This window comes from Epinephelus fuscoguttatus, linkage group LG23 (assembly GCF_011397635.1).
Source record: "Epinephelus fuscoguttatus linkage group LG23, E.fuscoguttatus.final_Chr_v1".
Classification (NCBI taxonomy): domain Eukaryota; kingdom Metazoa; phylum Chordata; class Actinopteri; order Perciformes; family Serranidae; genus Epinephelus; species Epinephelus fuscoguttatus.
In genome coordinates, this window is record NC_064774.1 from 1,764,636 (window position 1) to 1,781,470 (window position 16,835).

At 40.3% G+C, this 16,835-nt stretch overlaps 1 protein-coding gene across 1 annotated transcript; it reads left to right on the plus strand.

The window, feature by feature from the left end:
• The first annotated feature begins 3,153 nt into the window (after positions 1–3,153).
• On the plus strand, positions 3,154–14,725 carry LOC125883394 (endothelin-1 receptor-like). Its single transcript, XM_049567645.1, has 8 exons — positions 3,154–3,248; positions 5,201–6,064; positions 6,627–6,754; positions 7,721–7,919; positions 10,627–10,779; positions 10,862–10,995; positions 11,117–11,225; positions 13,711–14,725. Exons 2-8 carry the CDS (start codon positions 5,444–5,446, stop codon positions 13,807–13,809), a joined length of 1,443 nt encoding a protein of 480 aa, XP_049423602.1. The 5' UTR covers positions 3,154–3,248; positions 5,201–5,443; the 3' UTR covers positions 13,810–14,725.
• Positions 14,726–16,835: the final 2,110 nt, after the last annotated feature.

Genomic DNA, 16,835 nt, shown 5'->3' on the forward strand with positions numbered 1-16,835 from the left:
TGATTTCGAGGCTGTTCCTGGTCAGACAAAAAGGATCTTACTCTTTAGCAAACCTCTGCAGGGATCCTTTCTATAATGGGTTCAGACTCTTAGAATAAGAATCTCAGCCTGTCAGTGGCAGAAAGAAACACTTTTAGTGGATGTAAATGACTGTGCGCAATTGCCCCAAGTAGTTACACTGCAGCTTGTTTCACTGCTGCCAGCTGCAGGGGTCAGTACTGGACCAATGTCAAAAACTGTTGTTGCCATGAGTCACACGGGCACAAAAACATGAGAAAATAGGGTGCAGGTTGAAAAATACCAAAGTTGCAATGTGCCAGTAAATGAAGAAGAAGAAGAAGAAGAAGAAGACTGCAGGCTCTTTAGAATTTAAAAACTTGAACTAAATGCCTTGCTCAAGGCCTCTCAGCTGTGTGTGATAGATGTTTTGTGTGTGTGTGTGTGTGTGTGTGTGTGTGTGTGTGTGTGTGCGTGTGTGATTATCTGCCTGCATGTTTCAAGTCACGTAGAGCCTTCATCTGTTTATCTCTGTGTATACTGTAACAAACAAACTGTCGTCAGTCTGAAAGGAAGTCAGAGGTCATGACCACTTCTACTTGACTTCTACAGACATACAGACCCATAGACCCATAGACTGATAGATAGATTGATAGATAGATAGATAGATAGATTGATAGATAGATAGATAGATAGATAGATAGATAGATAGATAGATAGATTGATAGATACATAGATAGATAGATAGATAGATAGATAGATAGATAGATAGATACATAGATACATAGATAATTAATAATCTACAAAGATGCATCATATTCTATGAGATCATCATATGTTTGTAGCGTGGCCACATTGATTTAGAAGAAGGAGACTTTAAGAACACTTCATTCTTCAGTTTATCACAAACATTCAGCATCAACACATCTAGAGATACACAGTGTTTACTAGACAGGAAGGAGTGCCCAGTCAGCGAAAGAAAATGTGACATTGCACGTTTCGGCAAAGCACGAAAAAATGTTATATTTGCATGTTTCATACGTATCATAACATTTATAAAGTTACTAAGTATATAAACTGACTTTGTCATTGGGAGGTGGAGGGGATGGTGGATGCCACTGCACCTAAACAAGATGGCTGTCAAGCTGCCGACCACTGCTCAAGACCGACAAACAAAAGCCAGTTGTGTTTAGGTGAGTCATGGCTGTTTTACCAGTGGCTTTTTAGGCACAAAATGGGGATGTTTTGTTGCAACCTGTTGCATTTTTCAGGCACCAAACAAGGGTGTTTTGTAACGACCTGTCACTGTTTTTCAGGCACCAAATGCTGGTGCTTTGCAACGACCCAACACTGTTTTTCTAGCGCATTCGTAGGCACCAAGCGTGTTTTGTAACGACCTGTCACCAATTTTCCAGCTGCTTTTTAGGCACCAAACATAGGTGTTTTGTGGCGACCTGCTGCTATTTTACCAGTGGCTTTTCAGGAACTAAATGGAGATGTTGTGTTGCGGCCTGTTGCAGTTTTTCAGGCACCAACATAGGTGTTTTGTAGCAACCTGTCACCAATTTTCCAGCTGCTTTTTAGGTACCAAACAAGGGTGTTTTGTAACGACCTGTCACTGTTTTTCAGGCACCAAATGTGGGTGCTTTGCAGTGACCCAACACTGTTTTTCTAGCGCATTCGTAGGCACCAAACGTGTTTTGTAGCAACCCATGCTGTTTTTTCCAGTGGCATTTTAGGCACTAAACATAGGTGTTTTGTAGCAACCCATCACTGTTTTCAGGCACCAAATGTGTGCATTTTGTAGTGACTTGTCACTGTTTTTTCAGCTGCTTTTTAGGAACCAAGCATGAGTGTTTTGTAGTGACCTGTCCTTGTTTTTCACGCACCAAATGTTAGTATTGTGTGGCAACTTGTCACTGTTTTTACAGCAGCTTTTTAGTCACCAAATGTGGGCGTTTCGCCGTGATCTTTCGCTGTTTGTCAGGCACTAAACGTAGGTCTTTTGTAGCGACCCATCACTATTTTTCAGGCACTAAACATGGATGTTTTATTTTGCAACTTTTCAGTAGATTTTTAGGCACCAAACATGGGTGTTTTGTAGCAGCCCATAATTGTTTTTTCTAGCGACTTTTAAGACACCATGTGTGATTGTTTTGTAGTAACCTGTCGTTGTTTTTCAGGCACCAAGCATGGTTGTCTTTTAGCCAATCGTTGCTGTTTTTCCAGCTGCTTTTTAGGCTCCAAACATGGATGTTTGGTTGCAACCTGTCACTGTTTTTCCAGCAGATAGTGCTATGAAAAGTGGTCTTTTTTTTTTAGAGAGACATTGGTTATGATCATGATCTTTTCCTAACCATAACTAAGTAGTTTTTGTGCCTAATGGTTTTCCCTGGACAGGAAGGGGATAAAAACTATAACCTGAAAATTAATTAAAGCCATCAGACAAATTTAGCGCAGTAAAAAGTAAAATATTTACCTCTGAGATGTAGTAGAGTAGAAATGGAAATACTCAAGTAAAGAGCAAATACTTCAAATGTGAGTGAATGTACAGGCTGTATGTCTCTGGGAGATGTTTAAACTTCTCCGACGTCACAGCAGATCATGAACAGCAGTGAGAAAGCTCCAGGATCGTCTCACAATACAAAATAAAATAAAACATCTTCTGAGAAGAATTCTGCTTTTTATGTGTCTGTTCGGTGGTAGCTTTCCAGATTCTCAGTGTGAACCACGTCAATATGCTGGAATCAGAAAGAATAAAGAAAACGGTTTCAGTAAACTCTGATGGAGAGCAGGACTCGGTGGTGTAATAAACAGAGTCTGGAGTCTGCAATCAGTTGTGTTCAAACACTCCAGTAAAGTCAAATTTGTTGTTTAAGTGCAGTAATACGTTTTACTGCCTCAATTTCCACAACATTGTTTTATAAACAAACTTTAAGTGGAAAAAGGGGTTAAAAACTGGCTTCAGTCACATGAAGTGTGTGTGTCAGATAGTAAAAGTTCAGTCACTTTATGTCAGAGTGTTTATGAGATGTTCCACTGTAACCCGCTGAAAGAGCAGAAGAAGAAGGGGGAGGGCCGAGAGGAGAGGAGGGGGTGAGAGGCAGAGTAAAACCTGAGTGACATCAGTTTGACTTCATCAGTTTTGTCTCCTTCGCCAAGTGGAGCTACTCTTCTTCTTCTTATCCTCTCGTCCTTGGAGGGATTTAACTAACCAAAATCCACTGAGGAAGACAGAAAAATACAGACAGGTGAGATTTTCTTCTTTTGTCAACATTTATCCAGATGCAACTTGTAAGTTTGATTTCCAAAAGACCTCGATCGTTTAAAATGAGCCATTATGTAAAATCAACAGATACATATGTTAAGATAATAACAGGCATCAATTTAACAGATAGTTTAAGTTTATTTTAAGTTAAAAAATGTAGGTGGATGATAAAAGCTCACAGGAAAAGGACAGTATAGTTCATTATGTGCTTTTCATTTTTATACCCCCCCCCCCCCCCACAAAGTGTGCTTTATATTTGAAGCATAATGACATCTGACCCAGATAGGCTCTGTAACCTTCTGTAAACGTATTTTTCAAATGCGTTCATTTTACAAGCGACAGTCCAAACAGTCTGGGTTTTTGAGGAGGACATTATTGAGCTGAGACTGAGAGAGGGAGAGAGATCAAACAGTGGACTACGTGACGATGTGAATAAAGGGGGTCGACCAAGCATTTTAGCGTCTTTCAGCTCAGCTGTTTTGGTTTTACTGATGGCGACTGTTTTGGACCATTCTCATCAGCTGCATTTCAAGAAGCAGCTCTAAAAGGTCACCATATATGATCTGCTCAGCGGCAAGCAGCAGATACACACAGTTAAAGACAAGCTGGTGAACACAGTGGAGCATTCAGCAGCTAGAGAGGCAGATATTTCCCTCAGGAGTTGGTGGAGACCAAAAACTGAGCTAAAAGAGAGAGATTAATGGATTTTATCAGGTGGACACAAACACAAAAACTCCTAATGAATGCTAGTTTTGCTCTGTATCTGTTGGGTATGTAAATCAGCTACGGTTCATCATATCACCTTAAAAGGTGATGATGCGTCAGCGTTGTTTTTGCTGCCTCAAAGAGTAAATAAACGTTTTAATGTAGTGTTTCATAGATGGCATTCAGAATTGCAACGTTCAGATAGACGAAGTTCAGAATTCTGACATTCTGTTATCTGTGCAGTGACTTGCTGTGTCAGACACTGACGAAGAAAGCTACCTGCGGTGGGACTAGATTGAACGTTAAGGCGGCGAAAGTCTGATTAAGGCGGGCAGGAGGGGTGGTGGATGGGTCCAACAAACACCGACTTTCACCTGAGAGAGCGGTGTTCACGTCCCGTAAGATTCTAAAGCCAAACCCTGTTGTTTTGTCCTGAACCTAACCATGTGTATTTGTTGTTGAAGGAAAAAAAAACACATCAATTTGCGGTGTTGTACAGACGTCTGCTTTTATTTTGAAAGAGACTGTATGTGAACATTGAATTTCCTGTGAAAACATAAGTGTATTTTGAAAGAAGACAATGCATGTAACAGGCAAAACTTCGTCACGTCAATATGTGACGAGGTCAGAGTCATGTCAAGTCCAAAGTCATCAAATTTGTGACTCGAGTCCACACCTCTTCCTACAGATTCTGCGTACATATGCAGATACATGTAAGGGAATGAAGAATATTTCAACTGTAAGACGACCATTTGTACATCAGTTACTGTGTGTTACGTTGAATTCATGAAGAAAAGTTGTTTTTCTCACATGCCACCATGGTGAATGAAGAATCCAAAAAAGGCAGTGTAATCCAAGAGTCATTTATCCAGTTCAGCTCAGTACTTCTCAAACACACGTATTTACACTCAGAACACAGTATAAAAACACTTGAGTATAAACAGTACAGACACACTCTGATCGCCCTGACAAGTGTGTTAACCAAGGATTCGATATTAGTTTTGCTGCTGTTAAATGTAAGCCTCGTTCATGAAGAATGTTCGCCTTTTTTGGATTCTGTTTTTCGGATTCTTCGTTCAGCATAGAGGCATAAGCGAATAAAGTTTTCTTGACAAATTCAACGTAACACGTGGTGAGTAACTGATTTACAAATAGTCATTTTGCAAAGTTGCAAAGCTTTCCAATCAACCTCTAATTTTATTTAACTTTTCCTCCACACTTTTTTCTTAGAGCCTGGAATCCAACAACTTCAGGACTGCTAACACGTGCTCTACTCGGCTCCAATCAGTGCTGTGGACTTCTAAAGCTTCTAGAACTTGCAGCAGAAAAGGTTCTGAAATCAGAGAAGGATCTGGTCCTGGATCTGGAAAACATTCTGCAACAACAGCAGGTTCTAAACTGGGTTCTGGAGTCTGCCCTGAAGCCACAACAAGTTCTACGAGTTTAGGAGTTGGTTCAGGAGTAGGGTCCAGGATGGGTTCAAGAACCAAATCATGCTCCAGAATAGGAACCAGTTTGGGTTTCAGGGTTCCCTCCATGCCCGGAGTGTTTACCTCCCTGCTGGTTGTCTGGTGTTTGGGGTTTGTCAAGCCCGCCGGTTGCCACAGTAACTTCTCCGATCTGGTGATGTTGGAGCTGCCTGACCTCCACAGCACTGATGCGCCTCTGGGACCAGGGCTGGACTATCTCATCCAGACCTTGGACGGAGAGCCACACCTGGTGCAAGAGACCGTGAACAAGCCCCCGCCCACCTTGGAGAAAGGAAAACCAAAACACGTGAGCAAGCACAAACACAAATACGAAAGAAAACCTCCTTCTCACTCTCCTTCCTCTAACTCCTCCCTGGTGGTTCGTATGCGCCCGATGTCACTCCCTAGCTGCCTGCAGGCCACGTCAATCCAAACCGCCTTCAAGTACATCAATACGGTGCTGTCCTGCGTTATATTTGCTGTGGGGATCATCGGAAACGCCACCCTGCTCAGGATTATCTCCCAAAATAAAAGCATGAGGAACGGACCCAACGCACTGATAGCCAGTCTAGCCCTGGGAGACCTCATATACATTGCCATCGACATACCGATCCACGTCTACAAGGTACGCAACTTCACTACGATGTTACTCAGACATATATTTGGATTTAAGTATTTACATCGTGACTGATGTTCTGATTTACTGAAACATGAGCCAAGAAGTCAAACACTTAATAGAGCTGATAAAGTGTTTACTTCCATGGTTTAGTTAGTATGTACTCTCATCTCTACACAGGGAATTTCAAAATAAAAGCACAGTCTTTTAATACAAGTTGGTCTGAAAATCATATTTCAGTTTTTATGTTCGAAGTAAAGAAACGTCAAATAGTGATGATCATTAACCAGCTTTATTTTTAAAAGACTGGGACGTAATTTGTGTCCTGAGTTTACAGGAGCAGAGATGCATTATGGGATATAAAACAAACTCCCTGTGGAAGCTGTGTGTGTTGTGTGTGTGTGTGCGTGTGTGTGTCAGTCAGGAGGTTGAGTGTTGCACTGATAACAGCACTAAAATACCCCACGGACTGAGATAACATGCCACACACACTCTGTGGTATGATGTTAATGTGTGTGTGTGTGTGTGTGTGTGTGTGTGTGTGTGTGTGTGTGTGTGTGTGTGTGTGCAGCTCCTGGTGATGCGGTGGCCCTTTGCCGACGGTGTGTTCGGTCTGTTCCTCTGTAAGCTGTTTCCCTTCCTGCAGAAAGCTTCAGTCGGCATCACCGTCCTCAGCCTGTGCGCTCTCAGTGTGGACAGGTAACACACACACACACACACACACACACACACACACACACACACAATGTGACAATATGGTATTTAAATATTACCATATATAATATAATAATAATATAATCTTTCTTTCTTTCTTTCTTTCTTTCTTTCTTTCTTTCTTTCTTTCTTTCTTTCTCCCCTTCCTCCTTTTCTCCCTCCCTGCCTTTCTTAGATCCTTTTTCTTTCTCTTTTTCTCCCTCCTTCCCGCCTCTCTCCTTTCTTTGTTCCTGCCCCTTCCTCCCTTCTTCCTCCCCGCTGTCTTTCTTCCATCCTTCCTGCCTTCCTCCTTTCGTCCCTCTTTCTCCCTCCCAATCTTTATGTTCTTTTTCCTTCTCTTTTTCTTCCTCCCTCTTTCTTTGTTTCTTTCTCCTTTCCTACCCTTCTTCCCTCTCTTCTTTCTTTATTTCTTCCTCCTCCCCCACCCCACCCTTCATTATTTCTTTCTTCCCTCCTCATCTTCCCATTCACTCACCCACCCTCCCTCCCTCCCTCCCTCCCCTTCCTTCCTTCCTTCTTTCCTTCCTTCCTTTCTTTCTTTCTTTCTTTCTTTCTTTCTTTCTTTCTTTCTTTCTTTCTTTCCTCTCCTTTGTCCATTCTCCCTTACCCTCTCCTTCCTTCTACCCTTCCTCCATCCCTCTCTTCTTTCCTTCTGTCTTTCTTCTTTCCCTCCTTCTTTCTTCTTTCCTTCCTTCCTTCCTTCTTCCCTCCCGCCCTTTATCTCTTTCTTTATTTCTTCTTTCCTTCCTTCCCTCTCTTTCTTCCCTCTCTCCTCCTTCCATGCTCCTTCCTTCCTTCCTTCCTTCCTTCCATCCTTCCTTCCTTCGTCCGTTTAGTCGGACCAAAGGAAAACACCAAACTAATATTTAGATACGAAGGATTAAGGTGCATCAACTGATGTCCACACATCCAGAGAGAACAAATGATTAAAAGTTACACCCCTGTGCCCAGGTACCGTGCGGTGTCGTCCTGGTCCCGGGTGCAGGGCACAGGCGTTCCCACGGTAACGGCGATGGAGCTCGTGGTGATCTGGATGCTGTCTATCACGCTGGCCGTGCCGGAGGCCATCGGCTTCAAGATGGTCACCTTCGACTACAAGAACGCCACCATTAACACCTGCATGCTGCAGCCCGAGACGCCCTTCATGACTGTGAGTGTGTGTGTGTGTGTGTGTGTGTGTGTGTGCTTATGTCAGTGTGTTGATAGCTTCTGTAAACCTTCCCTCTCAAAAACAGGTTTCACAACTACAACACAATTCATTTGAAAGAATATTATTCAAAATTATTGTTAAAAATTCTAAATGCAGGAACTAAATCTGATTTTATTTCACGATATTGTCCAGTGAAACTTTTAACATGGTCGCACAGTTTTAACTTCACTCCCTGAGAAAAGTACCATGGTTTATGTTGGTGCACACTATGATCTAAAACTGAATTCTCAGGTCACAAAGTTCAGTATATAAGAAGCTGATTTCAAACAATGATTCCCATGAGAGGCCTCTAAGTAATATCACTGAACAGTTCATGAGTAGGGGCACAGAGAACTGGGGGGGAGGGGTTCTTCCCGGCACATCTGTGTGATGGATGGTCTCTGCGGAGAAAATACTCTTTGGTCCATTTCCATGTTCTCTTTGTTGTTGTGTTTCAGGGCGAGGCCTCTTTAACTCAAATGGTTTAGATCATCATTTCCTGTTTACATCTGCAGGTCGCCACTGGACTAAACACAGGCCGCCCAGGCACTCCAAGCTGAACCTGGGTCAGCTGACCTGCTGTTAGTCTTTAGATGTGTGTTTTTCTCCCAAATCATTTTTAACTGCACTCAGTGACGCTCCAGTTACCTGAAAGTATTTAAATCCTCAAATTCTTGATGTAAGAAGGAAGTTGAGTTTATGGACCAACTAGCTGCAAACAAAGATCATGATCCAGTGGTTCTGGTGGCCAAAGGTGGTTCTAGAACAATAATATGGTTCTATAATGATATATTGAGCAAAAATCACCTCATGGCTCTACTGTGCTGATTTATGGTCTGATCCATTTCAGAATGTTACAGTAGTTCTACAACTCTGTTATAGTACTACAGTTGTTCTAGAGGGTTGTAAGGTATTTCAGTGAAGGTCGTTGCGCCGATCCTAGAATATCCTAGATACCTGACAATGTTTGATGGTTCTAGAACTTTACGAGAATTCTATTATTTGGACGACACACCATGCTGTTCTAGAATATTATGAGGTTCTGTACGGTCATAGATGCTCTAGAACGGGGAATGAAATCAAATTTTAAGTTATGGAAAATGTCAAGAGGATTTTTATGCTTTTAGAGATTTCTAGAGAATTTTTAAAACATTCTGAGAGTTCTCTACTGTACATACGAGTTTTAAAGAAAGTTCTGGACATTTGTAGAAGGTTTTCAGGATTTCAGTGAAGGTTGTTGCACAGTTTCTAGAACGTTGAAAATAATATGATACACAAGAATACTGATGGTTCCAGAATTTCCTGAAAATTCTAGAACTTGGATGACGTGCCATGCTGTTCTAGAGCACTGTGACGCACTGTTCTAGAACAGAGAATAAAAAAAATCTTTCAGTGGTGAGAAAATGGCGTTGGGGTTCTTGTGTTTTTGGAGAAGTTTGGAGAATTTGTAAAACATTGTCAGGATTCTCTGCTGTATACGTGGGTTCTAAAGAGAGTTTCAAAAACTTTCAGACAATTTCAAAAATGCCTCAGTCAGTAAATACTTGACTGCAACGCTCCAGTTACCTGAAAGTATTGAAATATTCTAGAGTGCTGAAAATCATATGACACGCGAGAGTTTGATGGTTCTACAATTTCATTAGAATTCGCTAATTTGGACGACATGCCGTACTGTTCTAGAATATTATGAGGTTCTAGAATGGAGAATGAAATTTTAAGTTATGAAAAATGTCAAGAGGGTTTTTATACTTTTAGAGATTTCTAGAGAATTAATAAAACATTCTGAGAGTTCTCTACTGTTTTTTTGGGTTTTAAAGAAACTTAGGGAATCACAGAACATTCTGAGAACTTTTGGAGAGACGTTTCAGCCAGTAAATACTGGATCACAAGTATTTAAATTTTCGAATTAAAATCTTAATGGAAGAAGTCCATGGACAAGTTAATACTTCCAAACAAAGATCATGATCCAGTGCTTTTGGTAGCTATTAGTAGTTCTAGAACAATATAATGGTTCTTCAATATGGCTCTAAAATGATACACTGTGCAAGAATTATCTAATGGCTCTTACATGTCCTATGAATAATTTGATGTCCAGTCCATTCTAGAATATTAGGAATCATGAGATTCCTGGAATGCTGAAAATAATACAATGCCTGAGAATGTTTGATGGTTCTAGCATTTCAAGAACAAACTTGGTCGTCATGCCACGCTGTTCTAGAGTATTGTGAGGTTCGGTGTAGTTCTAGAGGTTCTAAAATGGAAAATAAAAGACAAATCCTTCAGTCCTGAGAATATTTTGTGAAAGTTCTTCTGTTTTTAGAGAATTTTAGAGAATTTCCATACTTTCTAAAGTTCCGTAGAGGAATCAGGTCTGAAAGCTTCCAGATAGATTTGAGAGATTTTGAGATTTGAAGTTTGGACTCTATGAATGTTTGGAGAGGTTGAACAGTACTTTTCCTACATTTTGGATTTGCCGAAGAGTCTGGGACTTCTGAGTGTCATGTGTTCTAGAGATGTTTCAGGGAGGCTCTGGAGTTCAAAGGGTCTCAAGAGTCTGACGTCTCTACAGGAATATCGAGGAGTTCTAGAAAATCTAAGCTCCATATCTCAACATGTTTTGAGTTTTGTTCTAGAGTATTCTGAAAGTGTGTTTCTCTGCATGTTCCAGTTCTACCGGGATGCAAAGGACTGGTGGCTGTTTGGCTTCTACTTCTGTGTACCTCTGGCCTGTTCTGCCATTTTCTACGGCCTGATGACCTGCGAGATGCTCAGACACCAGAAAGGAAGACTGAAGATCTCACTGAGTGAACACCTCAAACAGGTAAACACACACACACTAATGTAAAAGATCAAAGTACCTGCATTCCTGATGCTCGACTTCTGAGAGTAATTTCTCTCTGCAGCGTAGAGAAGTAGCCAAAGCCGTGTTCTGCCTGGTGTTGATCTTTGCTCTGTGCTGGTTTCCACTGCATCTGAGTCGACTTCTGAAGAGGACCGTGTACAAATCCCATGATGCACACCGCTGTGAGCTGTTAAAGTAGGTGGAGAGATACATGCATTAACAAAAAAAACATTCTCACTGATTCGTACTTTTACTTAAGTAAAGGATCTGAATTCTTCTTCCATTGATGTCACGTGTTCTTTTTCTGTGGTTACAGTTTCCTGTTGGTGCTTGACTACCTCAGCATCAATATGGCGACCATCAACTCCTGCATCAACCCCATCATCCTCTTCTTTGTCTCCAAGAAGTTCAAAAACTGCTTCAAGGTAAAAACTGAACGTCGCTGTAGTTAGTGGTGATAGTGAATGTCAGTGTGACATCACAACGAGATCACTGGGTCAGAGGACGTGAGACGCAGACAGAGAGAAAGAAACTAAATCTAAATGTCTTGGGACAACGAGTGATAAACATAGAAAGGTCGTGACCTCTGATAAAAGACTTGTGGGAAGTGACCAGTGGCATGTCTGTTTAAAGGGGCACTCCACCGACTTCACACATGAAGGTCAGTCTGTCTGCGTGTGGAAACAATCTGGGGGAGGCTTTTTAAAGTCTGAGAACACAACCCTGATGATGTCATAGCGATGTCAGAAGGGTTTATCTCGGATGGTGTCTCCAAGATGAGAAAAATTCATAGCAGAAAGGCTGCTTTACAAAGTGGACGTGTGGAGTATGAAAGACGTGAGGGAGGCTCAAAGGAAATTATGTTATTAGTTGTATTATAAGTAAATTTGGTATTTATTGAGCTTAGGTACGATATATCAGGATAACTCTGCCTCAGTTTTCACCATTCCTTTTAAAAAATGTGTCTCACACAACTTTACAAAATTAAGACCTTAAGTTACTTGAGTAAAAGTACTAATATGATATTGTAGAAGTGCTCCACTACATGTAGAAGTCCTGCATTCAAAACCTTACTGAAGTAAAAGTATGTATGAGCTAAATGTTAAATGTTTAAAGAAAAAGTATTGGTAGTGCAGAAAAATGTTCCCTGACCATGTTTTACTATGATAACTTATGCTTTTGGTTAATATTGCTGCTGCATTAATGTGTTGCATTTTACTGCTGTGGATGTTTAAGGCTGTGCTAATTTTAACAGCTTCATATACTGTTGGTGGACAGTGTTGCACCCAGGCAAGATGGCTGCCAAGCTGCAGACCACTGTTCAAAACCAACAAACAACAACACCAGTTGTGTTTTGGCAAGTCATGGCTTTCAGCAGTGTTTTAAGGCACCAGGGTTGGGTGTTCTGTAGCGACCTGTCAGTGTGTTTTTCAGTGGATTTTTATGCACCAAACAAAGGTGTTGTGTACAGTAGCAACCCTTGCTGTTTTTCCAGCAGCTTTTTAGGCACCAAGCATGGATGTTTTTTTTGTTTTTTAGCAACCTGTCATTGTTTATCCAGTGGTGTTTTAAACTCCAAGGGTGGGTGTTTTGTCATGACTTGTCACTGTCTTTCCAGCAGCTTTTTAGGCACCAAACGTAGGTGTTTTGTAGCAACCCGTGCTGTCTTGACAGCAGCTTTTTAGGCATTAAATGTGGGTGTTTTTTTAGCAACTTGTTTGTGTTTTTCCAGTGGTGTTTTAAACAACAGCGGTGGGTGTTTTGTTGTGACTCGTCACTGTCTTTCCAGCAGATTTTTAGGAACCAAATGTGGGTGTTTTGTAGCAACCTGTCTGTGGTTTTCCAGTGACTTTTAGGCACCAAACATAGGCAGTAAAACATGCTGTTTTCTCCAGTGACCTTTTTAAGCACCAAACTTGGGTGTTTTGTAGCGACCAGTCACTGTTTTGCCAGTGGATTTTTAGGCACCAAACGCAGGTGAGCTGTAGCAACCCAACACTGTTTTTCTAGCAGCTTTTAGGCACTAAGCATGGGTGTTTTTTTTTAGCAACCTGTCATTGTTTTTCCAGTGGTGTTTTAAAGTCTAAGGGTGGGTGTTTTGTTGTGACTCGTCACTGTCTTTCCAGCTGATTTTTAGGCACCAAATGTGGGTGTTTTGTAGCAACCTGCCTGTGGTTTTCCAGTGGGTTTTGGGAACCAAACAGAGGAAGTAAAACATGCTGTTTTTTCCAATGACCCTTTCAAGCGCCACACTTGGGTGTTTTGTAGCGACCTGTCACTGTTTTGCCAGTGGAGTTTTAGGCACCAAACGTAGGTGAGCTGTAGCAACCCAGCACTGTTTTTCCAGCTGCTCTTCAGGCACCAAATGCGGCAACCGTTTGTAGCAACCGGTGCTGTTTTACAAGCAGGGAAAGTACCACACAAAGCAAATGTCTTTGACCAAGACATCAGCGCATTTCCTGCTGGGATAGTGCCAAGAAAAGCAGTTGGGGTTTTTTCAGAGACACTTTTCCAGCGTGGATTTTCCCCCTAAAATCATATGTTTTAAGCCAAAATATGATCTTTTCCGAACCAAAATTGGTGGTGGTTTTTGTGCAGAAACATTCACCACAATGTTGTTGAAATGTTAAGTTTCAGCGCCAGCATTTTTCTGGCGGTTGTGTTGGGCTGTTAAACAAATGTAGAGCAGCAAAAGTCAAACATTGACCTCTGAGATGGAGTGGAACTATAAAGCAGCATAAAATGGAAATACTTAATCAAAGTACAAGTACGTCTAATTTGTACTTAGGTACTTGATTTAATATACCTAGTTACATTCCACCACTGTCGATGGAGTACCCCTTTAATCAACTCCCCCCCTCTGTTTGTCTGTCTGTCTGTCTGTCTGTCTGTCTCTTTCTCTCTCTGCAGTCCTGTCTGTGTTGTTGGTGTTATTCTGGCTCTCTCTCCAACAGTATGCTGCCTCTCCACCATGGGACCAGCCTGCAGTACAAACACACTGACCACTGAGAGAGAGTCTGTGTGTTCATTTGCAACATCCCACCAGCACCTGAACTCATCACCAACACTCGGAGAGACATTGTTGTGTAACAGATAACCACTGTATTGATCCTCTAATGTTCAGTTTGTATCTTTTTACAGTGTATTTATTCAGGTCTAAATATTATATTTTATTACAGACTAATTACTGTGTGGTGACGTATCGTACACTACAGTGTATGGCCAAAAGTATGTGGACAACATACTGTACACTCTTGTTCTTTTGGTCTGGGGTTGTCTTTCAGGGTTTAGTTCAGCTTTATATAATTTATTAAAGAGCAAAACGGGCAGACATGCAGAAAGCAATAAGAAATAAGACACAAGCCGAAATAAAATGTAAATTGTTTAAAGGTTGCAGTTTTAAGTCAATAAAATAAAGAGACAATGGGCCCCTGGGCACAGACAAACAGAAGGCCCCACCACCTCTGCTGCACTGAGACGAGACACACTGACACTGTGGTGGTTTTGTCTATTTTTGTTTGTTTGTTTTGTGTCTTTTTTTTTTAATCTTGTGTCTTCTTGTGGTTGTTTGTCTTGTGGCTTTTTATAAATCATTTTATGTCTCTTTGTGGTCTGCTTGTGTCTCTGTGGTCATTTTGTGACCCATTGTGGTCATTTTGTGTCTCCTTGTAGATGTTTTGTGTCCTGTTGTGGTCTGTTTGTGTGTCTGTGATCATTTTGTGTCCCATTGTGGTCTGTTTGTGTGTCTGTGATCATTTTGTGTCCCATTGTGGTCTGTTTGTGTCTCTGTGATCATTTTGTGTCCCATTGTGGTCTGTTTGTGTCTCTGTGATCATTTTGTGTCCCATTGTGGTCTGTTTGTGTCTCTGTGTTCATTTTGTGACCCATTGTGGTCTGTTTGTGTCTCTGTGGTCATTTTGTGTCCCACTGTCTGTTTGTGTCTCTGTGTTCAGGCCAGAAATGTCGGAGGATGCCTCAAACAGAAGAGTGGGTGCTGCTATAACAGCATTTTAATGTTGGAATGAAACGCTCAGCCATCACATATAGATGTCATGTTTTAGTGTCCACTTACTTTTGGCCATGTAGTGTATTTATTATTGTGTTTAATGTGTAAAATATTTCATTTCAAGTCTCCCTGTGCAGAAATAAAACTAGTCCGAGGTTTGAAACAGCACTAGGAGCCCCTGCAGGCTGAACTTTTTATTACATCCCATAATATAAGCTTTCAGTTTGTGGAGCCTTAGTTACTGGGACTGAAATCTGGTTTGTAGTTTACGAGACACCAACTAATAGTCTGCTATCACCAACTGAGTTTGAATTATTGATGAGGTTTGTGTCCATTAAATTATATATCTGTATTTATCAATAAAGCTATAGTCTAAAGGCTCGTGCAAACATCTGTTTTGGTTTGCATGTGTGTGTGTGTGTGTGTGTGAGTGTGAATGTCTCATTTGATTAATTTTCCAGTGCATTGGCCACAATTAAGAGCTGTTGTAAAACACACACACACACACACACACACACACACACACACACACACACACACACACACACACAGAGTCATATGGTTTCCAGCTGAAGCTCTTTACACTGTGAACAAGAGTGTGCGGTCATGCTAACATGCTAACATGCTCCCCGTGGAAACGCTAACATGCTGATAGGCTGTGGATGTAAATTAGAGCTGAGGCTCTGGCGTGTGCTTTTGTTTTTGGCAGGCTATTTGATGCTAACACTTGTGTACATTCACGTAACCCAGAGGTCGGCAAAACTAAACTAAAATAAATAAAGAAGAAATAGCTGTTCTTATAACATTCTTATTTTCGTCTACCAGCATTCCTTCACTTTCTCCATCATTTGGACTCCAAAGTCGAAAAAGTATGCTCTGTGGCTCCACAGATTTTTTTTTTGTACTTTTCTTTTTTTTTTTTGGGCCAAATGGCTCTTTTAATCGTTGAGGTTGCCGACCCCTGACCTCACCTGTTCAGATCCCCCGTCCACGCCAATGGACCGAACCTTTCCAGGATGTCTACATCTATGATTACCGTCATCTGATGGATGTCTACAAACCAATCCGACTTCTAAAGTGAAAGAGGAAGCGCAAGTTGTCACGTTGTTAAAGTGCATCATTTGTGTTGAATAAACTGTTTTGTAAACTATTGTTGAGTGTATTTAGAGGAAGGAAAATTAAAATATTTGTGTGTCTCTGTGTGTGTTTGGAACATAATTGGGATTATAAACACCTTAATTTATACAGCACTTTTCTTAGTGCTCCAAAGTGCTCTTCACACAAAAAACCCGCCTGCAGATATGAACCTTTCTTACCTGTCATTACTTATTAAAGAGTATTTTTATTATACTGTAGTTTTGCTACTTTTACTCAAGTAAAATATCCACCACTGACATCAAGGCCTGTAAATCTTTGTTTATTTTTATTTTATTTTTTATTTTTACTCTTAGTTTAATTTTTTAAACTTTAATGTACTTTACTTTATTTTATTTTATTTATTTATTTATCAATTTATTTATTTATTTTTGGTGTATTCGCTGTTGCATTGAAATACATCTTTCATGTTTAATTATCTATTTATGTTGCAGGGATTCAAACCTACAACTGTATTTTATTTTTTTTTTAACTTTATTTTAATTTATTTATTTTTGGTGTATTCAGTGTTGCATTTAGATAAATATTTCCGGTTTAATTATTTATTTATGATGCAGGGCTTAAGGCCTGCAATTATATTTTATTTTATTTTATTTTATCTTATTTAATTTTCCTTTATTTATTTTGATTTATTTTAATTTATTTATTTTTGTTGTATTCAGTTTTGCATTGAAATAAATCTTTCCTGCTTAATTATTTATTTATGATGCAGGGATTTAGACCTGCAATTTTATTTTACTTTATTTTATTTATTATTTATTTTGATTTATTTTAATTTATTTATTTTTGGTGTATTCAGTGTTGCATTGAAATACAACATTACAACAGTGTTGCATCAAATACAAACATTTCTTGTTTAATTATTCATTTATGA